Source organism: Nestor notabilis, unplaced genomic scaffold (assembly GCF_000696875.1).
Source record: "Nestor notabilis isolate BGI_N333 unplaced genomic scaffold, ASM69687v1 scaffold8790, whole genome shotgun sequence".
NCBI lineage: Eukaryota > Metazoa > Chordata > Aves > Psittaciformes > Psittacidae > Nestor > Nestor notabilis.
This window is the reverse complement of record NW_009912494.1, coordinates 139,914-164,685: the sequence shown is the minus strand read 5'-3', so window position 1 is coordinate 164,685 and position 24,772 is coordinate 139,914. Positions and strand designations below refer to the sequence as shown.

The 24,772-nt window shown below is 51.2% G+C and overlaps 1 protein-coding gene across 1 annotated transcript in view; it reads right to left on the bottom strand.

The window, feature by feature from the left end:
• Window positions 1-24,772, bottom strand: part of CACNA2D2 (calcium channel, voltage-dependent, alpha 2/delta subunit 2) — a gene marked incomplete at its 3' end in the record, with an annotated part of 173,142 nt that overhangs the window by 31,697 nt on the left and 116,673 nt on the right. Inside the window, 1 exon segment of the mRNA XM_010019736.1 lies at window positions 216-275. Within this exon segment, the coding sequence (XP_010018038.1) occupies window positions 216-275 (60 nt within the window).

Here is a 24,772-nt window from a genome sequence, read left to right as displayed (position 1 = left end):
ACCTGCATGCTGAACAGCACGGCACGGCCAGCGGCAGCGCGGGAGGGAGCCGGGGATGTGGGCGAGGAGGGAAGGAAGAGGTGAGGGATGGGTTGGGGAGCTGATTCAGGAGTCATCCCTGTGCCAGGAGTCATCCCTGAGACTGATACTTCCACTGAACTCAGTGTCCATGCGGGAAGGGGGTGGGAGCAGATGGGGCACAAGTGGAGCCTTACCCGGATGTTGTCCTGCCAGTGGTGAGCCTTCTGGAACTTCTCTGCCGCGTTGGCAAGTCTCTGCAAAGCAACCGGGAGAGGAAAAGTGAGCCTGAGGAAAGTGAGAGGAGCCAGGCATTGCCCACACCAGCCTGGGACCATGGGTGCCACCCCAGCACCTACCATCCACACCCCCCCCCCATGTTTGGGGGGATCCCCAGGAAACTGCTGTGCAAGCAGCGGGGCAGGAAGAGGGATTGTGGGCAGCAGGGCTTGGAGAAGGATGTCCTTGCCATGGGGAGCTGCTGTTTCTCTGTTTGCTCCCTCCTTTCCCAGAGAAAGCCAGCGTCTCCAGAGGAATTGCTGCCACGTGAACTCAACCAGGGCTGAGCTACCAAAGCTTGGCAGCTGTTGGCACTACTGCCAGAGCCGGGCAGGCTGTCATTTGTGGTACAGAGCAAGGGCTGAACCCAGGTCCCTAAGCTGATGGCCCCCAGCTCTCTGCAGGGCAGGGCAGACCCTTCAACAATGCTTTAAAAAACCCCTTAAATGCCCCAGTGCTGCCCCAGCCCTTCTAAGAGATGTTCTGGGGAAAGGAAGTCCTGAGGTGTGATGGTGTCTTCTTCATGTGCCCCTGCTGCCTGCAGAGAATGGCAGCACCAAGCCTCACAGCACCCAGCCCTGGCAGCATAGTGGGAGCAGGGCCATGACAGTGGGTGATGTATTACCAGGAGCACAGCAGAGCACAGGCACTCGAAAGTAAGGTGATGAGCAGTGAAAGTCATCATAGATCTGGCCCTCCCCAGTCAGAGAACACAGCTTGTTCTTATCGGATGCAGGGAAATGCGTATCCATCATGGCATAATCTCGGCACACACTGGTTGAAACTTTCCTGTTTAACCTTTTCCTGTTTTTTAATCTTGCTTTCCAAATCAAAGTGCTTGCTTTCAATGGCCAGCATCCAAAGGGAAAGATCAGCTATCAGCTGAGCATTGAAGCAAAATACCCATGGCTCCGGTGGCAGAGAGAAGAGATTGGGAGACAATGCAGGGCTGGAGAGAAAAGCCAAGTAATGTTAATGTTCAGGGCAGATGTGTGGGGTGTCACCTGTGCAGGAGCCACCTCGAAAACCTGTGGCCCGATTCTGCACCTCAGCCCCCCAAGCTTTTGTGCTCTATTTGTATATCAAGATGGCTGATTAAAGACAAGCATTTATTCCGAGTCATGTTTCAGGCAGCAGTGATGAAATGTGCCTTTTTCTGTACTTGATAAAAGCGTATTTGTTTATGATGGGCCAGGGTAAGATTTATGGACATCTTTAACTATTCATCGCCTTGTGTGAAGTGCCTGGAGGGCTGCAAATGGTGCAGTAAGGGACAGCTACACCCAGCAACGACACTTCGACACAAGATATTTTTCCTCTAGAAAATGTCAATTTGTCAAAGTCTGGCCAGACACAACTTTGCTTTTTTTTTTTTTTCCTTTCGAATACATCCAGATGTTCCTGTTTGATAAATAGCACATTACAGGGACGGGGGAGCCCGCGGCAGGATGGCACAGCTAGAGGGGAGCCCCAGCCAGCTCCCACCCAGAGACAGGCTGCTGGCATCAGAGGGATTCGTAATCACTGGATTTGGAACCCTCCAAAACCACGGCAACAAGGACAGGGCCCCTGAGGGGGCTATTTGGGACAGCTTTGCTCATAAGCAGGACCTGGAGCTGTGTGTTTGGACCAGGAAGATGCTGCTGCTCCAGCAAACCCCCTGGCCGTGTCTCCCTGTGGCAGGTGATGGGTCTGCCCAGAGCCACACACTGCTGCAGGACATCCTCATTAATGCCAAATGAGTTCATCATGAATAACGTTATCGTGATCAATACAGCTCAGGGATTATTTCTAATCCCTAACAATGATTAAACCATTATTTTTCAAGTATTATAGATCAATCAGTCCATCTCAAGGTTCAGGGACTGCAGGATGCCAAGGATGCAGGCAATGTGCTGGGATGCTGGACAGAGGTACACAACAGCCACTGAAACCTCCTGGAGGCTTCAGACCCGGGGTTGTGAATTATGTGGTTACAGCAGCAAGAAAAATGAGAGGAATTACCAAAAATAAAGCACGGGTGTGAAATACCTGCAGATTTCCAGCAGGCTCTGGTGCAGGCAGTGCCCTGGCCATGCCTCTTTAAGGAGCACGGTTCTTTGCTCAGAAGTCACTGAGAGCTAAGGGCAGGAGATGCAGAGGCTGAACACACTGAAATGAAATGACTCTGCAGGTCACCAAAGGCCAGCAGATTTGCGAGGGATTGGTGTCTGGAGATCCCCACGGCAGGGTCTGTGAGGGGGAAGGTGCTGTATGGGCTTTATCGCGCCCCGGCCTCTTTCGTATTCCGCACGGCACTCCTCCCTGCCTTGCTGCTCACCCGGGCAGATCCATCAGGAGCTCCCTGCTCAGCGCACCGTGGATTAAGGAGCCTCAGGGACAGCATGGACTCGGGTCAGGCAGGTGGCAGCACAGCCAGGCACGTGCCCTCCCTCCCGAAAGCCATGCAGGAGAGGAGAGGGGGGACAAGGCAGGAGACCTCCTGTCTGCCTAGAGGATGGCACCTCCAAACACACGGCTGCTGGTTTTCCCCTGCTTTGCTCCGGGACCTTGCTTCTCAGCCCTGATCACCCACAAGCTCACCCACCCCATGTGCCCCGTGTTGCCCCTTCTCCCCCATCGTACTTGGGGCTCTCCTGCGTCACTCCAGTATTTCTGCGCAGCAGCTTTCCAAGAGAAACTGGTCCAACACGCTACTAATCTCTCTTCCCAGCCCCCACATGGCAATAAGCATGCCCTGGCTGTTCCTGCCTCAGTCAGATCAGTGAGTTTAACTTGGGAGGCAGTGGAGCAGAGACCAGAGCAGCACAGGGAGGCCAAAGGCCAAGGTTGGATTTATAAAACAGGATTATGGCAAACATCCTGCAAGAGCAGCCTGAGCAGCCCTGCATAACAGCACCAGCACTGTTGTGCCCTAAGCCTCCCCATGGAAATAAAGCACCCTATGCCTGTGCTGATGCTGGGGGATGCTCCTTGCGAAGCCTGGGATGTTGTCCCCAACTTCTCCCTGCAGTCAGCAAGGAAGGGCCCAGCAATGGCCCAGCGATATTTGCTCTGAGGGGGAGCTGCTTCTGCTAAGCCTTCATTTAACTTCCCTCCCCACGGCCATTATGCCCCTCATCTTGGTGCCTTCCCCAGCACATGAAGCGTATTAACCTCCCGCACTGCAGCACACAGCTGAAGGAGAGATTTTTTGCTGGAGATAAAAATAGCCCTGTGCTACCAGGCCAGAGAGGTCCACACAGCATCTCATCACCCCAGCCCTCCTCCCAGAGCAAGGAAGCGCCAGTGAAAGGTTAAGATGAGGAGGTGAAAAATAAACACATGCAACAAAGCCAAGTAACCCAAGCCCAGGTGGGAACACCCCGGGGGCTAGTTTTGCAGCTCTTCCTCCTCCATGATGAAGGAACAAGGATGGCACAAGCCTTCTCCTTTGACACCAATTCCCCCTCCATGAACAGGACACTCCAAAACCACATCTGTCACTGCAGAGCATCTGGAGAGATAAAAGACCACTCCATATGCTTCCCATGCCTCCAATGCTGTCTGTCTGCCTGCCTGTGTGCATCAGAGCAGAGGGCACCTTCTCACAGTCCCACCTCCTGCCCCCAGCTCCAGAGTGTCCCCACAGCACTCTCCCTCATCCCCAGCCTATCCTCTCCCATTCACTGAACTGGTCTCACGCACACCCCGAAGCAAACCCTGAAGGCACAGCATGCACACCAGCACCAAAAACTGATCAACCAGCCACAAACTATGACATCCCCCTTATATACACATAGGGAATATAAATCTTGAGTAAACACTGTAAAGCAGTGAAGCATCTCATCCTGTAATAATCTCCAAGACAGTTGATCCCAGGGCTCTTATTACCCCTGCAGCCGTCATCTGAAATCTAGTCGGCAGCGGGCTCAGCCACGGCTGAGTATTGATCAAGGAGGCAGCTTCAAACATGCTGCAGCGTTTCTCTTTCCAAGCACTAACTTGTTTGTCAATAATTTCCTTGGCCACGTGGAGGGAAAGGGGTGGTCGGAGCCCGTCTCTCCTCTCAAGCCCGGATCCATCCCGTGCCTGAGGGAGGATGGAGCTGGAGCTGGCGCTGGGAGGGCAAAGAAACACCCAGTCAATGGTGAAGAGCAGGTGGTAAATCCTCCAAGGGCTTCTAGACCCTGGTGTTGTAGCCCTGCCGGCAGCGAGGATTACAAGCACAAACTGGGAGAAACCCCGAGCCAGAGCTGCTGCAGACCCCATGTGGGCCAGTGGCGTGGCCAGCACCCAGCCCTGGGAGCCTGGGATGAGCCCCAAAGCCACAACTTTCATCATTTTACTGACTATCTCGGTAACCCTCAGCCAGCAGCACGTGGCTCTTGTTCCCCTGCCAGCAACTCTTTCTGCTCCTTCTCCAGAGCCACTATTTTTACCAGTAAGAAATACTATCACCAGTCCTAACAACCATGGGGAGGGGAGGAATGGAACATCCCAAGCAGAGAGGTACCCATGTGTTTGGAGAGGGGTGGGAGGAAAGGGAGAGCATCACTGCCCAGGGTGTTTCTCCTACCCCAAAGTATCGCTCTGGCCTCTGGAAGAGCTTAACTTCTTGCACACAGAAAATCACCAAGGGCAAGAGGCCAGTGCAGCTAACGAGGCACCTTATGGTACAAGCCTTGCCGTAGGGTGTTCTCTTCAGCTCTTTCTCCCCTTGGAGAAAAGCCCCTCTCTGTTACCCTTCTCCTGGCGCTTCTGCCCTCCACGAGGGCTGATATTTGCTTTCCAAGCTCACAAGCAGAGAGCAGCTCTGCCCCTGACTGCTCCTCAGAGGGAGGAGGACCTGGGGAGCAGCAACAGCAAAACCTCAGCTCTGCTGCTCAGACCCTCCTCAGCTCCAGCTTTCACTGATATGATGCCAAATAACCAGTGTCCCATCCCTCCTGGGGAAGGAAGGGCAAACACCAGGGTGCAGGAGCTGACCCAGCTCCACCAGCAGTGAGACAGAGGCATGGGTCAGCTGTGGCTGGGTCAGACGTGTCTCAGCAGTGTCAGAGCTGCCCATCCCAGTCCGAGTCCCCCCCTGCCACCAGGAGGGCTTGGCAGGCTGGAGGGACATGGTCCCATGAAAGGTTTCAGGAAATGGTGCCCTATAGCACAAGGTCCCAGGGCAGCCTCTGCTTCTGCAGTGGTGGGAGGGTCAGCAAACATGTTAGTCGGCATCTCAGCCCACTGCTCCAGCCCCATCTCCTCAGATGAACTCCAATCATTCAATCCAATGGCGCTCCCTAAACCACACTTAAATAATCTGTGGAGCTCCGGTCACAATCATCAAGCAGGACTTGTCACAGTTCAAAATCCATTACAATAACCACAAGGCGTTTCAGCGGCAATTATAAGAGATAGTTTCACTTAAAAATCAATTTCACTTAGAGCTTGGGGGAACAGTTTTTTAAAAAATAAAGAAAATAAAGGCAGTGATACACTTGCCACTTGGGCAGGAGCAGGAGGAATTCACCTGCCAGGACTCAGCTGCCATCAGCTGCAAAGAAAAGAAGTCCTTTCTTATCCTTCCTTATTTTGGAGAAATAATGGCCAGGTTGGACAGGGCTTGGAGCAACATGACTAGCGGAAGGTGTCCCTGCCCATGGCAAGGGGAGTGGAACCAGATGATCTTTAAGGTCCCTTCCAATCCAAACAATTCTGTGACTCTGTGAAATCAGTCCCATGTTAGGATGACAAGAAGTCCAAGGAGTGGCTTTCTCTCCCCTGCAGGTGCTCCACTCCGCATGGTACCAACAACTGTGAGATGTAGGAGGGCACCCCTGAGACCTCAAGTCCTGTTCCTGTGGGCTCCTGGGTCCCTGCTCCGTGAGGATAAGGCCTTTTGTGCCTTTGAAATCCTCCCCTTTAGCTCTTTGCCTTTCATTCAAGCAGAGGCTGTTAGAAAGTTTGCACTGGAAACCACTTCCAATCGATTTATTTTAAGGCATCACCTCTTGCTGCACTGTGATGTGCAAGCTTTAAAAAGCATCTCGTTTATTATCTGCTGCCACGTGGGGATTTCCATACGGCACATCACGGCGCAGCAAGAGCTCCTCTAAGTTCTTATGGAAAGGCAGATTTTCAGCACACAGAAATTCCCCCCAAATACACCAAAACATCACCACCCCGTGCCCCCAGCAATCCCTGAGAGGAGCCCCCCAACTTCCTGGATTGAAGTGTGGCATCTCCCTCGTGTCCCCCAGCACCATCAGCAATCCTCCCACAGCCTGAGAGGGGTTGGGCATGCTGAGCAGTAACTCAGGCCCCCACTACCACCACATGTTTAGACCAGAGCAGTTTAAACTGACAGTTCAAAACACCAAAGAAAAACAACTGCAATGCAAATAATCCTCTAAAGGACTCGTTAATGGTGTTTTGCTCTTAAAAAAAGCACCATAATTGGAATCAGTTTTGCTCAAACTTCAGAAAGATGGCAACCAAGCCCCAGCAGCTCCAGGTGCCAGGGGGACGTTTCAGGGAGATGGAAGTGCCCACGGTCACCAAATGGCTTTTCCCAATGTGACAGCTCACAGCCATCCCAACACTCATCCATCTACTCCCGGAATTTCTTCAGGGCAAGAGGTAGCCTCCCAGCTGCCAGGACCCATTTCCATCCCCTTGGGACACACATCTCCACCCTGTCTGCATCCTTGCTGTCCTCTCCTGCTATGGGGACAACACTGACAGCACTCAGGTGGAGCATTCAGTGGTGTCCAGCATTTTGCCAGTGCCAGTGGCCAGCACCGGGAGCAGGAGGGGTTGTGCCACAGCAGAGGGGTGAGTGGCAAACAGGGAGAAGGAGATGAGGTTGAGCAAAGAAAATGTACTGAGGGACGAATGGTGCCCTTGAAGACTTGAGAGGATACTACAATGAGCAAAGCCTCCCAAGGAGGACCCATGGCGTTGGGTGCTGCAGACAGGAGTGGATGGAGCAGCAGGACACCAGGCAGAGCCGCAGGCAGGGCTAGGCAGCCTCTCGGGCTCACCCATCACTGCTGGTTTCACAATTATATATAAAGATGGCCTGACAATCTACCAAGCAAATCATACAGTTCATTTTGAAAGTCCGTTATTATGAATTTACGCAATAAAAATGTAAGAAAAGGGTTTAGTAATTTGACTTAGCTCCTAAGCACTAGCTATGCTGGCACTGCCACTGCGTCAGGAACACTCACACTCAGCAAACAGGCAAAACCAACAAACTGCCTGGGCGCATAATGCACAAGTTTCAGGCCATTTCCCTGTCCTGGCTTTGTTTTGCCAGGGCAGTTATGTCCCTTTTGGCCTGAGTGATGCAGGAGGGTCGCTGAGAGGCTTTTTGGGCCAATGGGATCATTCACATTCTTCACCCCAGTGCCCAGGTTTGAGAAAGGATTGTGCACCCCTTTATGAGATCAAGATGACTGTCAAGATGACTGCTCACCCTCTCCTAGCCCTTCAGCCTCTTGATCTTCAGCAAAGCTCAAAGCTCAAGCTCTTCAGGCTTTGTTGGTCTTTGGCAAGATGTCCCAATATGCTTTCCCACTCCTTTGCCTCCTTGTTCAAAGACCCAAATCCTCATGCAGTATTTCCCTTCAGCCCCTACTCCTGTACTGATGCTTATGAACCACATAACAAATCCAGGCTGCTGGTTGGCTGCTGTACAGGAGCAGGATTGTTGTTGCTTTGGTTTTGCCCTCCCTTCACCGATTCTCTCTTGTCTGAAGCCTAAAAATTAAGCGTCTGACTGCGTTTTTGCAGCACAGCAAGGACAACTCATGACCCAGCTTCCTTGGTGTCACAATAAAAGAAGGAAGCAAACAGCAGCAGTCCACCACCATGGATACAAGGGGGTCTGATGTTCACCCCTGTGTCCAATGCCCAGCCCAAGTCCTGCCAGATGTGCCCACTTGATTTCACCCCACACCTCTCCATTTGCTGGCTTCCACAGACACCTGTCATTCCTGTAATGTAATTTTTCCAGTAAGCTTCAATACAGATCCACTCCTGATTCATTATTGTCTTTCAATTTCTTTCATTCTTCCCTTCCTTTGGTCCTTTTGTAAAGGCAACACTCTCATTGCCTGCTGCAAATCTGGGCATGTAGCTCCTGCCCAGCAGACGTGATGCCCGGAAAGCCTCAGTGCTAATAAAGCCCCTGTAATGAGACCTCAGCTCCCCTCCCTCTCCTTCAGCAAGCGTGATTGTCTTCCATTCTCACAGAGAACAAAGAGCCACCCAAGCCAAGGAGAGGGACTCAAAGTGCATTCACTTAACCACTATGCTCATTCCTTGGGCTTCGCCTGTGTTCATTTTTCCTGGGACGTGCCCTCACTGCAGACCAGCCCCCCAAGGCTCCTCTCCCTTCCCTGGGGAACACAAATCCAGCATGGCTGGAGGCCCTACAGCCCTCCCTTGGGGTCTGCATTTGTTGAGAGAAATCCCTTCCAGCTCAGGTTTTCCCTATGGCGATGCTGGCCTGACCCTGCAGCTCCCCAAGGGCAGCACCACTGCCGTGGAGCCCGCAGTGCCTGTCCCTCTGCTGTGTTCCAGGAGCACATTTCAGCATCACTGTTATGCCCAAAACTCAAGGAGACTCGATGCTTTTTGTTTTGAAGACCAAGGTGGGGGAGGAGAAGGCGTGGAAGAGCTCCCCTAAGGGAAAAGCCATCAACTGGAACAAGATTTCAACAACTACACGTTTCTTGACCTTTTCCACAGTCATATCTTTAATGTTTCATGGACGGATTTGATAAAAAGAAAAAATTAATAAAATAGATTTCATTTTTAAAAAAAGGTCAGGACATGTGTTACAGGGAAAAACTCATTTAGGTCCCTACCTGCTGCCTCATGGATGCCAAGGAGCCCTCCCCTGCCTCCCACCCATGGTGCTGCGGCACAGGCATTCATCTCCCTGCCTCAATTTTCATCACATTCAGGGTTTGATCTCTTCTGGACTTCACCTTCCCCTGCAGACATAGGGTCAGGATCCATAAGCACTCAAGAGATGCTGACAAACACTTGGGAGACACAAATGCCTGGTGGGGTGTTGCACATCTAACCTGGAGAGCCAGCCAGTGAGCTCAAACGTGGAGAAGATGCTTGTCCAGGCTCCGGCATAGCTCTGCTACCTGCTGCTGCTCACTCCACCTTGGGCACAAACCCCTCCCCATATGTCTAGGTAGATGCTGAGGCTGTTGCAATGCCCAAGCCATGCACAGCCCAACAACCAACATCTGCAAACTCTTGCTCACCACAACGGCCACTCTTGTGGCTCTTGCCCCCAGCCCATGGACATCACTCCTTGCCCTTGCCTGTGGACATGAACATAAATAAATCCCACCCACTGTGTTTGAGGTTGGGCTTGTCAAGATCAAGCAAAGCACAATTAATCCCCCAAGCACAGAGCCAATTACTGCTGATCAAGATGTTTTAAACCAGAAATGATATTTAATAGCAGCTCCTTCCCAGATGGCCCAGTGGCCTATCCCCAAAGGCTCAGAAACAAAAGCAGCCTGGATGTTGGCTATGGACATTTGCATTATTAAGCCCACTCTGCAATTAGAGCAGACTTCTGTCTAACTTCAGCCTCTTTTCACCATTCCCTCTTTTTTTTTTATTCACTAAGAACAAAATGTAATTCAACAAAGTTTGCAAAAAAATATAGGAATTACTGTGATAACATCATACTAAGTTATTAAGTGGTGACAATGGGGGACAATTACAGTATACAGTCCATTATACAGCACTGCCATCGGGATGAATCAAAGTAAAATACATGGTGAATGGCGAGGAGCTTATTAACGAGAACATTAGTGCACCAGAACATAATACCTGCCATTCAGCTGGGAGTTAACCACCATGCTGGTGCCGGTGGGGACTGGGGAGGAAAGCTGTGGAAAGGGCTGGCAGCTTCACTGCAGTTTGAGGCACCAGCCCTGGCTAGGGACACTGTGGATTGATCCTTGGTGCTTAAATAACAAAAAAGGGCAAACCCTCACCCCTGAGCTGCCACCACTACGAGTATTTCCCTCCAGTTCTGCTTCTGGAAGGCCCTGAAGATTTTTGCAATGGCTCAGCCAAGCAGAAGTGGACAAGGATTTCCCCCAGCTCACACCGGCATCCATAGGAGCATCCTCTCTGTGCTCACCAGAGGGCATCTCACCCCTGCCTTTTGGCCAAGGGCTGCTCTACCATCAGCAAGGCTTTCCAGGTTTCTTTTATTTCTATTCTGAGCTTTCCTCCTGCCCCAGCAGTGCCTGTCCCATGGCTTTTTTTGCCCCCAGTCTGCGTGGCAGCAGCTCGCATGCAGGTTGCCACACTGTGGCTACAGCAGCCCTGCAGCCCTGCCTGCTCTCACTCTCACCAACCAGCAGTATCTTTCTACTTTTAATTTTGAAAGCCCAGCAGAAAATTCGGGAAAAGATGGCCAAATATAACAGCTCGGTGCCTCTGAGAGACCAGCAAAAAGAAAGGCAGTAATGGTGATGCTGAGCAGCACCTAGCACTTCCCTGCTCCAGGGAAGAAAGCTGTGGCAGGCAGCAGGCAGATGACAGGCAGTGGATAAACCTCATCCCAGTCCTCTGCCCAGCTCTGAATGGATGAGAGCTAAAGCGAGCACAGCTGAAGAGCTGAAGGTTAAACCCTGGATACAGCCTACATCACAAATACACATTTTTTGGAAGGCTTTAGGGGGAAGGAGAACAAAACTCAGCCCAGTTCCTGTGTTATCATCTCGGTGACCACACCAGAGCATGCCACGCTCTGGCCAAAACATCTCCTGCACGATGCTGACTTTCAACCAGTTGCTCAGCATTGGGTTTGGATGTCCCATTCCACTCACTGGCACTGGACACATCCTGGGCTCCCTTTTGCCATCACCCGAGGCTGCTCCTTGCCTGCAGCAGAAGGCGAAGTGGACCATGACACTAGGAGATGCATGAACAAAATCATCAGGCAAGATGCTCTTTTTTGGTAAGGGACTCGAGACAGAACGTTGCAGACCGGCTTCCAGAGCAAAGCAGCACAACTGCTATGTCTGGTCCTGTGCAAGGACTAACCTGTGGGAAGGGCTGGCTTTATGCTTTTCCTCCCAGGCTCTGCAGTCCCCCGGAAGCCAACGCACCTGGTTCTAGTTTGGGTAGGTCCTGTCCCTCCCCTCTCTGCTGGCTCACCTTTGCTGAGCCAGTGCTGGGTTCCCTGCTGCTCCAGCAGCTCTGGCTTGCTCCTTCTAAGACGTTATTTTTACACTTCTCTTAAAATACAACACTAAGAGAGGCTTCTTGACTATATTAACATTAGGAATCTAATCAGCAATCAGACAGCTCATAATTTTCTGATTAGCTCTGATTATACTCAATCTTTAGGAATGGAAAAAAAAAAAAGAGGAAAGAGAAAGGAAAAAGAAGAAGGAAAAATACAAAAATATTCTCTGCTCAGTTTTCCCACCCTGATTCCCTTGATGAGGCACAGAGCCACAGCAGCAGCTCTGCTGTCCCCAGCGAAGCAGGACAGTGCCACAGTGACCTGCTAAGGCAGCACTGCTCAGTCTCCCAATGCCATTGCAGTACTGATCTTCATCCTTACGTGCTTAACTGGGATGTTGTCCCAAAAAGGGGCTGCTCAGAAACGGAGAAGACATCAAGGGTGCCAGAACTGCTGACAAACCCGGAGGAGTGTTGTGAGTTCTGCTCCTGGGCCTGACGTCTCAGATAACACACTAATAATCAGGGTAGAAGGATGCCACAGAGGAAGGATGTATGTGTATTCAGATGGCTTCAGCCTGGAAGGAGGAGCCTCTCCAGGCAACAAGGAGGAGGAGGAGGCTGAAGAATGCTGTGAGATGAGGCCATGGCTACACACAGGCTTAGCAGGGTACAATGAGTGCTTTGTGGCAGCCCAGAGGGAACAATCCCAAGGATTCAGGATCTGAGAACTGGCAGAAGCTAGGAGGCAAACAGCAAGTGGTCCCAGGGCAGGAGCAGAAGATGCAGGCAGATTTACCTGCAGACCAGGCAGTGGGAACTGGGATGCTCCTCAGAGCAGGCTGCTCCACTGAGCATCTCCAACCTCTGACAACAGCAGCAGGGAGAACCAAGGGGAACTTGAGAGGCATCAGGTTCCCAGCATCACCTGGCCAAGGTGCCTGGGACATGGCTGGGCAGACAGATGTTGGTAGGAAGCCTGGGGAAGACTTGTGCTTGGCCTGTCTCCATCCATACCAAAGGACCTCAGAGGACAACTCTTGCTGGGCTTTTGCGAAGAAGGAGAAGGGGGATGCTCTGGTGCTGAGACTCACAGCTGCAGCTGGGAGGAAGGAAACTGAGGAACAAGCCAGAGGAAGGAGATCTAAACCAGCCCTTCTAACAGAGTTAATGAGTTGTGCACACTCTGCGTAGGAGCTTCACTCCTGACTGCAGTAAGTGATCAGCTGATGCTGTGAAGCATGAGATTTAATTATTTGTATCATAGCCACGGCCTGCATAACTACAAATGATATTAATGGTCATAAAATCATCCAGCTGGCTCTTCAAACCCGCCACCGCACCGACCCACCGCCTTGCAGGGACCGCTCGCACCACAGCAGAAACGGTGGCAAACCCCATCCACCAAACATCACAGCAGACAGACACCATCTGGAAGGGCCACCCCATGTTCAGCCAGGGTCGCTGTGCATGGAGGACATGGTTTGGGTCTTGAAGACAGCCTTGATAACGAGAGATGCTGCGTCAAAGCCCTGCCTGGCCATAGATTTGCATCGGCTTAGATGAACCTCTCAAGAGCCTCGTGCCTGCTTGCAGGCTGGGAAGCTGCTTTGCTGGGGAAGAAAGGGCAGCTCTGGCTCCCTCCAAGCTGCTCACCACTTGCCTTTGCTCCAGGCTGGCAGCTCTGCCCAGGGAAAGCAGTGCTCCTCACCCTGGTCAAACCAAAGTGGGTTAGCAAAGATGTAGGCTAAGCTGGGGACCTGCTAGAAAATAGAGTAGAACAGAACAGAACAATAGAACAGAATAGAGTAGTTCAGGTGGAAGAGGCATACAGTGATCACATAGTTCAACTGCAAGACTAAGTGGACACCAGCCCAGTTTGAATACAGGGAATTCAACTGCAAAAGCAAATGACCCAGGTCAGAGCAGAGTAGCGCTGATGCTGTGCCTCCAGCAGCCTGATGCTACTCTTCTCCTGTCCTCCTTGGCTGAGGTCCCCAGTTGCTTTTACACTGACTTTAAAGACAACACCTTGAAATCCCCACTTGAACTAAGCCCTGGTGAAGGAAAAGGTGCAGAGACCCTAGGGCTTGGCTCTGCCAACCCTCTTCATGCAGCATCCCAAGCAGGCATTGGGGTCACCCCATCTGCTTCCAGCACAGCAAAGCTGCATTTGCAGGTGAGACACAGGAGGAAGTTGTGCCTGTACTGGAGATACAATGGAGGGGATCGATCCATTTCACATGCTGGGGATCAAGCCCTGCTGCTGCTGTCTCCCGTAACAAACACAGTGCTCAGCATCTGTGAACACCAAGAGTGCTCTTTGCAAGCCCAAAATCCCGCCTGACTTCACACAGACAAGGTCTCCCCCTTCCCAGCACCAGGGAAGTCTCCTCCTCACACTCCAACCCTGACATCGGAAGCACAGAGCCTCTTTTGTGAAGCAGTGCTGGAGCTTTAATTAGTTTGAGGTGACCTCTGGAAAAAAAAAAGTTCAAGTTTAAAAAGAGAATCTCTCTGGTTAATGCTATGCAAATTGCCAGCGAGGCAATCAGGCTGACTTTTAAACAGTGGCCCGTCGGAAGGGCTCACAAGACAGCCTTATTGTCTTGCTATCAATTTGCATCTCATTACCCACAATGCAGCGCTGGTTGGAGGTAACCTTTTGGGGAACACGATGCCATGGCTGCAGGGAGCCTGGGACAATTTGGTTACTCCTGTTTACAAGGCTTTCATATGGTCCAGCACTCGAAACACGATGGTTGAGAGGCCAGGTCGCCACCAGCCCTGCCTGCTGCTTGGCTGCAGCACCTTGAACTTGTGTCACCCAGACGTGGCATCTCCTGCCACCTCCTCCCAGGGCCCTGCCTGTGTTACCTGTCCCATGGGCACATGCACACTGCAGGTCCTTCCCACCAGGCTCACTGGCTCCTGTGGTGCTCAGGGGCTGCACGGTAGCAGCCTGCCTCTGCCCAGCCATTCAAGATGTTTCTGAGAGTCTTTCCACACTTCTTCATATCTCTGCCAACCCTCACCACCCGGGGAGATGGTACTAAAATAGTATATTTTTATGGGAAGGAATTCTGCTGCACCCTTGTCCTCAGCCTGCTCCAGAGCCTCCAGCCATCAACAGCTCCCACACCAGATGCTCTGCCCCCTTCTCCATCCCCACCAACTTGGGGTGATGAAATCAAGTGCTCAGCAATCATCTCACCGTATGATTCTCACATGAACCTCTGATCCCCCAACTGAGCTGCTCTCAAGACACTGCTGCAGGGGGGGCTGCCGGGCCCTATCCTGCATAACTCAGCTGCTCTCCACTGCCACCTGCACAAGGACCTTGTGATCCCCAGGCCGGGAGCAAGCTACGTGACTTTGCACGCCCTTTGCAACGTCATTTATCCAGCTCGACCAGCAAGCACGGGGATCCTACCTCCAGATGCACTCCCTACCACCTCTGCCTTGCTCCAGTGCCTCTGCACTCAGGCCAGGGGCGGTCTGGTCAAACTGCTGACACAGCACATCTCCTCCTGCCCTGCCAGACCTGGCTGCTGGCACGTCCACCTCCTCCAGCACCCATGAGCTCCGCTTGGCCAAGAAGACCTCCCTAGACAGCCCTGCGCTCCCGGCAGCAGCATCCCAGGTCTCACTTGCTCCATTTCCTTCCTCCCCCTGAACTCTGCTGCGCGAGGCCTCCCTGTGAAGCAGCAGAGCTTTTAGCTTTGCTCTGCACACACACGGCGCTGCCCGGCTCCCAGCATCCCAACAGAACCGCGTTGCCAAGCGCTGGCGGGGCCCTCTGCCAATGCGCGGGTGTCACCTCCGCCAGCCTGGCCAAGGCAACAAAGGGACTTTGAATAGGCAAGAGAGCACCACTGCGAGGAAGAAAACCCAACCGCTTAAAGCCCTTCTGAATAATGGTGCTGCCGCCCCGCTGCTCAAATCAGCTGCAGCACTTTGTTGTTGTGATAACTAAATACAGAAGATTTTAACAGCTGGAAATGCAGCAACAATATTTAAAAGAACTTTTTTTTTTTTTTTTAAATTGTTGGTATTTTATTCAATAATGGTAATGGGCTTTTATTTTTTATTTTTATTTATTTTAAAGGCACAAGACTCCCTCTTCTCGTATTTCTGCACGGTGCTGGTCAGGCTGCGAAGCCAGCTCTTGCCTGGTGATGGCAGGGAATTAACACCAAAACACTTAATAACACCAAAACACAGGCTGCTGGGGGGAGCAGCAGCTTGGGGCATGGAAATCACAGCTTGCTGCTCCGACACCCTCCTCGGATGGGGTTCAAAGGTGCAAAACCTGAAGGTGCTGCACAGGAGCAGCAGGAACCAGGCAGAAGTAACAGAAGCAGCCCCAGCAGAGGTATCAGCTCCATGCCTGCCGAAGTCAAGGTAGCTGCTGCTGTTACCAGCTCACGCTTTCAGACACCAGAGCCCTTTTGCCTTGGGAGTAAAGGAAAACACTGCATAACCTCCAACACTGTATACACTGGCAGCAGCTGTGAAACGTCTCCTCTTCAGAGGAACCACCATGCTGGAGAGGGGGTTTGGAAATGTGCTGGAATCAAAAGAAACCTGCAGAGCCAGGTGGGAGGCTGAAGGGCCCTGGCATCACCTGCCCACACAGTACGCAGACAGCGATTGTCCCTCTCTGGGTTTTAACTGTGTGTCAGCACAGGCCTTGCTGGTGTTCAGGCTGTGGTGGCAGATTCTATGAACTGGATGAGACGTGGTGAGTCCATGAGGGCTGGTGGGACACACAACTCCTGATGCCCCTGCAGAAGGACAGGACCCTCTCTCCTCCCTCTTGGGCCTGCAGAGCCCATGGTCCAAGGGTTGCTCCTCTTACAAGGACTCCATCAATCTTGCAAAATGCACCATAATTCATTTGCAGTGTATCAGTGAGTAATTAAGAGAATACTACCAGTGTCAGTGTATTTTAAAAGGGACATTTTAGCAGTAGTAGTATTTTGTGGGTTGTTTTTCTTCTACGTTGTGCTGTGCCAATTCATGAGATGCAGTTGGCAGCAGCTCTCCCAGTCATCGTCATCCAGCCCTACGACCGAGCATTCCCACATGGCTTTGAGTGCCCACAACCCTGAGCCCAGGCAGAGGAGCTGCCTGCCAGTATGACATCTGGGAGCACACCTAGGGCCAAAAGGCCCTTGTTGCTCTGGGACTGTGCACCCTCGAGCTAGTGGCTGATGGGGATGCCCTGGGGAGCCCAGGCAACAAATCTGCTGTGGCTCCTTCATGAGCTGAACTGAACCATCACCCATGGCTGCTCTGGAGGGGAGAGCATCCCACGAGGTCCCAGGAGCAGCATGGGTGGAGACAAGGCTCCTGAGCGCCTCTCTTCCAACTCTGCTCTTGCTCTAGGAGTTATTGACCGTCCCAGCACACCCAGCTCTCACCCTCACAGCTACAGCACGGTCATGGCTACACCAGGTCTCCGCACCCACCAGTGCCCTAGGACCTCCTGGTAACAGCACAAGTGGATGACTGATCCAAGCACACATGCCACTACCAGCACACTGAGAGTCAACCATGAGCTCCCAAGGGGAACCCACCACTAGCAGTACAAGCCAGGACCTGGACTCTGGGTCCTCCAGCAGCCTCCCCTACCCCAGTCCTGTTTGCTGAAGCTTCACAACAGTGGACAGTCCTCTCCCCTATCCAAGACCCCTTACCTGAAAACTATTAAAATCACTGTGGAGCTCATTGCTGAGTGCTCAGTGTTGCTGCAGACGTCTGTTTTCCCTACTAGCACTTAATTAGATGAACCAGGGTTTAGAAGCAAAACCAAGGCAAGGTGAGCAGCCCCTTCTGCTTTTTGGGAACAGCAGCCTGCAGGCTCCAGGTGCATCCCTACTGCAGCAGGGATCCCCAGGGGGTGAGGAGGGGCTGCATCCGAGGCAGCATTATGGGGCATTTATTTGGGTGAGACAGGATGACTGGGAACATAGGGAGGGGACAGAGAGATGAACTGGAACGAGTTGGGGGTCAAAAGGAGGGGTTGGGGTAGAAAGCTGGAGAAATGGCAGAGGAAAGCGGGGAGGAGGAGCTGGAGCTGCTGGAGAGGAAGTGCTATTCTGATGCTTCATTTGGAGGCCCTGGTGCCCTTCACCCTGATGCCTATTTAATGTCATCCTATTCAGCAAGTGTCCCCATGATCTGGTAATTATCTTTTACTTACAAAAGAGCATCACTGTGTCATAAATGCTCCCCTCTTCGGCTCTCCCACAGATCAATATCTCCTCAAAGCCTTTGCCATTGTTTGGGGAATGGAATTGATTTCTCTGAGGAGCGAGGGGAAGAAAAATATATAAATAAGTGTTGTGAAACAAGTCGCTGCTGAAGGCTGAGCTGGGCAAGTGATGAAGCAGAAGGAAAGCATACAAATTCCACCTGACTGTTGCTGAACTGGCTGCAGGGGATGCTCTCGTGTTTATCATTCAGTGAACAAGCATCTGAAATGCTGAAGCCAGAAGAAATCTCTAGCTCAAGATACCACCAGCTTCCAAAGATCTTACAGCAGGGTAAGAAGTGTGGAGGTGCTGATTCAGCACTGTCCATAAGGACAGGTGCATGTTCCACTTCAGGGTTGAAGCAGTTGCTGCTGCCTGGTGGGCCCTAGAAAAGAGACTTGGAGACATCCTTGGCTGAGATGGCAGCACCTTGGTGTGACCAGCATAGCACTGACACTGAAATCCAGAGCAATGCAAGAGCCACTGAACAACACTGCTGCCGGGCTGCCATTAACGTGCCTGCCGCAAAAGCACAAGCTAACCCTGGCTGCGCCAAACACACACACTTCATGCTCCTCTCATCTGGCTAGAAGACCACCTTCAAAATCATGATGCAGGATAACTACAATTCGATCTTGTGTTTGAGTCTTTGGGATCTCTGAGCTCAGCCTCTCAGTGCATTACACGGCTCCTGCAGCCAGGGGCTTCAGGGTGACAGGGAAGGAGGAGGGGTTCGCAGTGCCTCCTTCCCAGCAACAGCCACCTTTTATGTATCTGAACGCTGTTACCATGCTTTACCTCCATCTTCTCCAGAAAAAACCCACCCCCTTCTTGTAAATCTGCAAATAGGCCCTTGCTTTCTAATCCACTTGTCTGTCCTTCTGTCACTCTTTCATTTTGCATCCCTCTCAAAGCACACCACCAGGCACCAGAACCCGAGCCAGCACCAGGGTTTCGTTACCTTGTCTGTACAAGGTGCTATGAGATGGGTATTTGTCTTCCCTTCAAATACCTTGTCAGGATTGAGGCATACTGAGCTTGCAGTCTAGTAGAACCACTGCCATCCATTTCAGCCTTTCCCATCATGTCCTAATCTTTTGTTGTTCAAACTGCAGGAAAGAGAAGAAAACTGAGTGCACAGAAGGATGGAGATTTGACTTGAGAAAACCTGTGGCAAAGCTTTTCTTCCAAAGACCTCTGAAAGTGCATTTGTTCAGCTCTTTGCATGGAGATACTCATGGGATTATAAAGCACTACTGACCTGCTGGGGCTCCTCGCCTCCGGAAAAGCAAACAAATGCCAAAGCACACTCTTCTGGGCAACAGACCTCAGCTTAGCCTTGTCAGTCCAGAGAGGAGAAATGAAAGACAATGGGAAAGAGCAGATGGTGAAGGAGAAGGATGTCTTCCAATGCACAGGCACCAAAATGATGGCTGTAGGATGGAATAATGGAGCATCCTAAGTGGGAATACATACACAGTGAGAAGAAGGCAATCCTTTACAGAGGGGAAAAACATCCGATGGGACTAGATATACATGGAAGTAGCTTTGGAAGGAATCAGCTCATTCAGGGAATCCAACAGCATGTTGGCAGATGAAATTCAGGGCAAGCACATCCAAGGTACCGCTTTCAGGGAACAACAATTAGGAACCCATCATGCATGCTAATGCAGCTCCAAATTAACCCCAACCATCTGAGGGAGAGATGGAGGCACTGTGGAGCACATCTCAGTGCAAGCGATGCTCTGAAGACACTAGTTTGTGCTCAGAAGTGAGGGGTAAATGAAACTGTCATATTAGGGAGCAGGTCTATATATCAGTGGGTCCCTCACCTGTGATACCGCACGTGGTCCTGCTGTGCCAGCAAATGTGGGCCGGGAAGAGCAACGTGGCTGCTGGGAGCACGGGAGGAGCTCGTGCAGACGCAGACTGAAACCATTGAGGGGATTTGAGTCACTTAGAGGAAGAAATGAATTTCAAAGGACACAGAGGTATAAATCCCCATTTAAGAGAGAAGGTGCCTCTGAGCTCGATTATTTAAATGTTCAGATCTGACGAGAAACATGGTTCCCTGTGGAACTCAATACCTCCAGTACTGATGCCAGGGACATGATACTTTTTTTAAGGAACAAAAATCAGATTAATCAGAGTATCATCAGCTATGCTAGCCGAGATCAAAGTACAGAGGAATATAAGGGCTATCACTCAAGGATTTATACCTCCCAAGTAACTGCTTAGGATTAGAAAGAAATTTCAATAATCTGCCAGCTAAGTATGCATTGCGAGAGTAATAATCCTTCTCTCCCAACATCTGCTAGCAGCTACTAATGGAGATAGTAATAAGCTAGGTGGATCATAAACCTGACCTGATCTGACTGCTACCTTATAAACTGGAACACGAGGGTGTTATTCCTCCCGGGGTAACCTGTTGTCAACCAGGACTGCGCCAAATGTGGAAGCTGCAGGAGCAGAGCACTGAGATGCCTTCTCCTGGAGCTCACCACCAGCGGGAGGCAGACCCTTCACAGGGAGTCTACTGATTTCAAATAATTTGTTGCAAATGTTTCTAGTCACTTCCTAAAATGAAGCATTTCCCCAGCAGACAATGTATGTACAAAGCAACGGGAGGACAAGAGCTCAAACATGTGCAATTTCTCCGTGGCAGGTCTATGGTTTGAGCTTGATGTAGCATCAAACCCAGGCAGACAGAATTAGCTCATGCCTTTGGTAAGCTGAATCTCACCATCACTCTCATTTTTCTGCTTTTTTCAAATGTGTGGCACACTTAATGGAAAGTGACCCATTTGCCATTTGAAATTAAACATGGGGATATGGGAAGACGCTGCCTGCTCCCCCTCTCATTCCAAACCACATTCCAGTGGGATTGGACATGTTCAAGGCAGGACATGGTTTGGAGTACACTGCCCACACCCAAACAGCTCCAAATACCATCAGGGAGAGCTGGATGGAGAGAGAACGTATGGAAAGCACAATGAGAAGAAACAAGCACGAAGGGAGGAAGCAGGGGGAGAGGAGAATTATATCACAGAGAAATCCAATATGACTGATTTCCTCCAACAAACTCCGAGTGAAAGGTTAGCTCTGGAATGAGAGCTATGGGAAAAATGTCAAGAGCTTTTCAGAGGAAAGTGAATAACGTTTTTATTCTCCATGCTCTCCCCAGACAATAAAACAAAGTGAAACCAGAGCCGGGAGTAGCACCCAGGTGGTTCCAGGCACTGCTCTGCATGCAAAGAACTAGCGTGAAATACACAGGAAAGAAAAAACCCCATCACAGTGTCATTCCCTTCCAAATTCTCTACAGTTTGGATGTAACAGCCAGTCTTTCCTGAACCTCTTACTGGTTCACCTACACCAGCAGTGGGTCTGGGAGCAGTGCCCCAGCATCTCGGTCCTTGACCCCATCCTGGATGCTGGGCACACCCTGCCCCATCCCTGCCAAGCTGGGACAACTTCAGGACATCCCACAGCCCCGTGGGATGTGACACCCAGGTCACAGGAGCCAGCGCCTTCTGTGAGACTGCTCCCCAGGGACCAAGCCTTGCTGCCTGGAGCAGTGATGCCAATCCATCCAGCTGAGATTGACTTTCACTGTGCTGCTTACAGCAAACCCGAAGGCAGATCTCCACGCATGGCTGGCTACCTCTAGGGAGGCTGCAGGGTTGACCGGACAACCTCCCGTGCCCATCACCTCTGCCCCCTGGTGCCTTCGCACCAGGCCTAACCAGTGATGGCCTCTCAGCAATGCTTTTTGTTTTTATAGGCCCTAAAATGCAATTTTACAGTGGGAAAATAAGAAAGGCCCTTCTCCAAACTGGTCTCCAGAGGAGTGCGATGCAGCTCTGAGTCCCACCAGGTGCTGGCATGGTGACCTCGCTCTCTGGGCACACCTCCACCAAGCCCGGTGGAGACATCTCCCTTGGCAGAAGAGCCACCACAATGGCATCCATGCAAGTGCACTGGTGTCAGTGGGAATACATTTGGCTCGCAGCTTAAAAAGACTAAGCAGATGATAGGAGTCGCCTTAAAAGTCCTTGCAGAAAAAATATACCCTGAAGCACAAAGCACTGCTCAAGGTAGAGCACCTACAGGGGCCAGCTCTGAGTGGAGACATACGAAAGGGAGCCCAGTCATCTCCCTGTGCTCCTGTGAACAGTGGAAGCCCAATGCAGGCACCGCTCCCAGCTCCCCATTGCTTTCCCCAGGCACCAGCATCTGTCTTGTCAGCTTCCGGTGGCTGCTTGTGGCCAAGTGCTGAAGGGTGACACGTATGAAGCATTTGCCAGTGGTCCATGTGTCTCTGGGTCCAACTGTGCAAACTGGGCTTGTGCAGGATATCATGATATCCTCCCAGGTTCACCTCTCAGAGTCCTAGCTCAGCACTTAAGCATGTAGCCCAGAATTAGCAGTGAGGTTTTTCGAGCCCTGGGCAACAGAAAGAGGCAGTGAGTCCAGCCTTTTGCTACTCAGGCTCAAAGATGTGAGCTCTGCTCAGGCTTTCTGTGACCTCTGTCAAATCGTTTAATCTCTGTCTGTCCCAGATGGCTTCAAACAAGAGAGAACAACTCCCCTCTTGCAGAGATCGCTGTAAGGCACAACAGGCAGAGAACAAGCCAAGATGAGATGGAGCAGCACCAATAAGTTTTTTAATTATAAGACGTTGACCCTAAAAATTAGAAAAAAATCAAACAAGCCAAACCTGCAGTGTGTCAGCTTAAAGTTTCCCTCTCTGTAAAGCTCAGAAAAATACAATATAATTTTGAAAGTATCACTAAAGGCTACCTTGGCTTTTTCTTGCCTTATTCTGCCCTGCTTCCTTTTAACAGTGAAATCTGGGCTTTTTTTTGGAAAACAAAACCATCTGATACAACATGCTCCCCAGACTGGTACAAAACCACTGCAGACAAAACAGAAATACCCAGCAGGAGGCTCCTGTGACGAAGGACTGATGTCAGAGACCTGAAGGATGCTCTGGCTGGCTCCACCGATGAGACCCTAATTGCAGCAGAAGGCTTCTGGCTTGGGTTGAGACAACACAATCGGTTTTTAATTTGCAAACTGTGCATATTTTCCTGATGATGTTTATGCCGAGCTACAGATCGGTGCTCTGCCACTGACCAGATAATTGCCGAAGAGTTAGCTCCTGTCTAGGGTACTTTAACCTTGCTGTTTATGTTCAGCAGCACAACGGTTTGAAGTCCAGCTCAGAAGCACTTGAGGGGAATAAACTGGGAGAGGGGAGGGGGAGGGCTACGCTCTACTGTTATGATTCTGCAAAGGTTTCTGTTTTCTTTCTTGTTATCCTAATAACCCTTTTATAGAGCACGTTGTTGGCAAAGCCCTATGCTGAGGCAGCCGGTTCTGTGTAGGCACAAGACAATTTGCAAAAGCAATAAACTGACATTCAGCTGAAAAAGCCTGCTAGAAAGATGAGCCATCAGCAAATCCCCCTACACATGCATGGCCTTAAAGACACACTGGGTTTATATTGCAGTGAGAAGAAAATCAAACAAACCCCAAACAAGCAGCAGCGTTCTGCAGCTCCCACTGCACCAGCACACTGCAGGGGCAGGCGCCTGCTCTGCTCCAGGGTGGCTGGAGGGACAGTAGCCCAGGGTCACCGACCACAGGCACCCACTTCATGGGAACTGCTTTAGAAACTGCTAATGACCCTGCCTGAAGACAGGCCGGCTGATTGCCTCTGCAGCCCCTGGCAGGGTGATTTTCTGGAATCAGCTTCCTTCGGTGGTGAGAAATCGTCAGGTTTGCAGCCCAGAGCTATCCACTGGAAATTCTCATTTATTCCAGGGTTGATGCTGCACGTGAACTTGAACAACCTTCCTCCCTCTGCATGTTTACCCCTTGCTGTAGTTACAAGAACAACTATATTTCCCCCAACCTTTGGGCCCCGACTCACGCTTCACAGATGAAGCAGGGACAGGTACCCCATTACCTCTCCCCTTCCTGGAAGCTGCCAGCCCATCACAGGGATGGCTGGAGAGGACAGGTAGCTGCTGCCAGGCTGATGGGCTTCCCAGCGCAGCACACGACACACGGCTGCTGAGCACAGGTTTGCACCTCGCAGTTCACCACAGCCCTGTGGGATGGCATTTTGACCATGCCATGTGGGGGTCCCCTACCAGCTCCCCTAGATCCCATGTGCTTTTTCCACGAGTACATCATGTCAGCAGTTCACAGGCACCCTACAACCAACCACCACAGCTCAGCCTTTCTAGTGGGTCAATCCCCCACCTGTAGACGGAGTTCTCCTGCTCACCATGTCCTTCTGCACTGTGTCACCCTTCCATCCCAGACTCTTCATGTTTGCCCAGTCCTCAATGTTGTGTGGCTCCTTGGCGACAGCATGACCCTCCTCGACCTGCACAATGCATGGGGCACCCCAGCAGATTTGACTAGCACATCCTCTTTTGTGTCCAGGCTGTTAATCAAAAATAAGATAAATTTGGAGACTGGAGAACTGCACCAGCACCATCCTTCAGCCCTAATAGTTACACACATCCTGGTCCTCTCTGTAAGGACCTCATTGGTTTCAGAATAGGCAAGCACAAAATTTAGCTTTGAAGGGTCTCTGGCTAGCCAAGGACACAGGCTCCAAAGAATAAGTCATCAGCTGAGGTGTAAAGAAGAGCAGAATTTATTGCATTCAGAGCCAGGCTGGCTGGAGAAATCAAGCCTGAGAAAATAGAGACATATTACTAGGGCAAAGCCTACCACCGAGTCTTAAGCCTGTACTTTTGCAGACAGCTAATCCTGCTAACATTCAAACAGAAGCTGAGGGTTTTTAATGGCAGGGCTATTTATGGAGAGCTCATCTAACTCTTCATCATCTTCCTAAGATCGTGGTGGAGGAAAGAGCCTCATAACTTAGAGGCCTGCTGGACACAAAAGGCAAACAGATGTCAGTGTAAGTGGGGAGAAGACATAGGGAGGATCTGGTGGCACACTGGATGGCCCTGCTT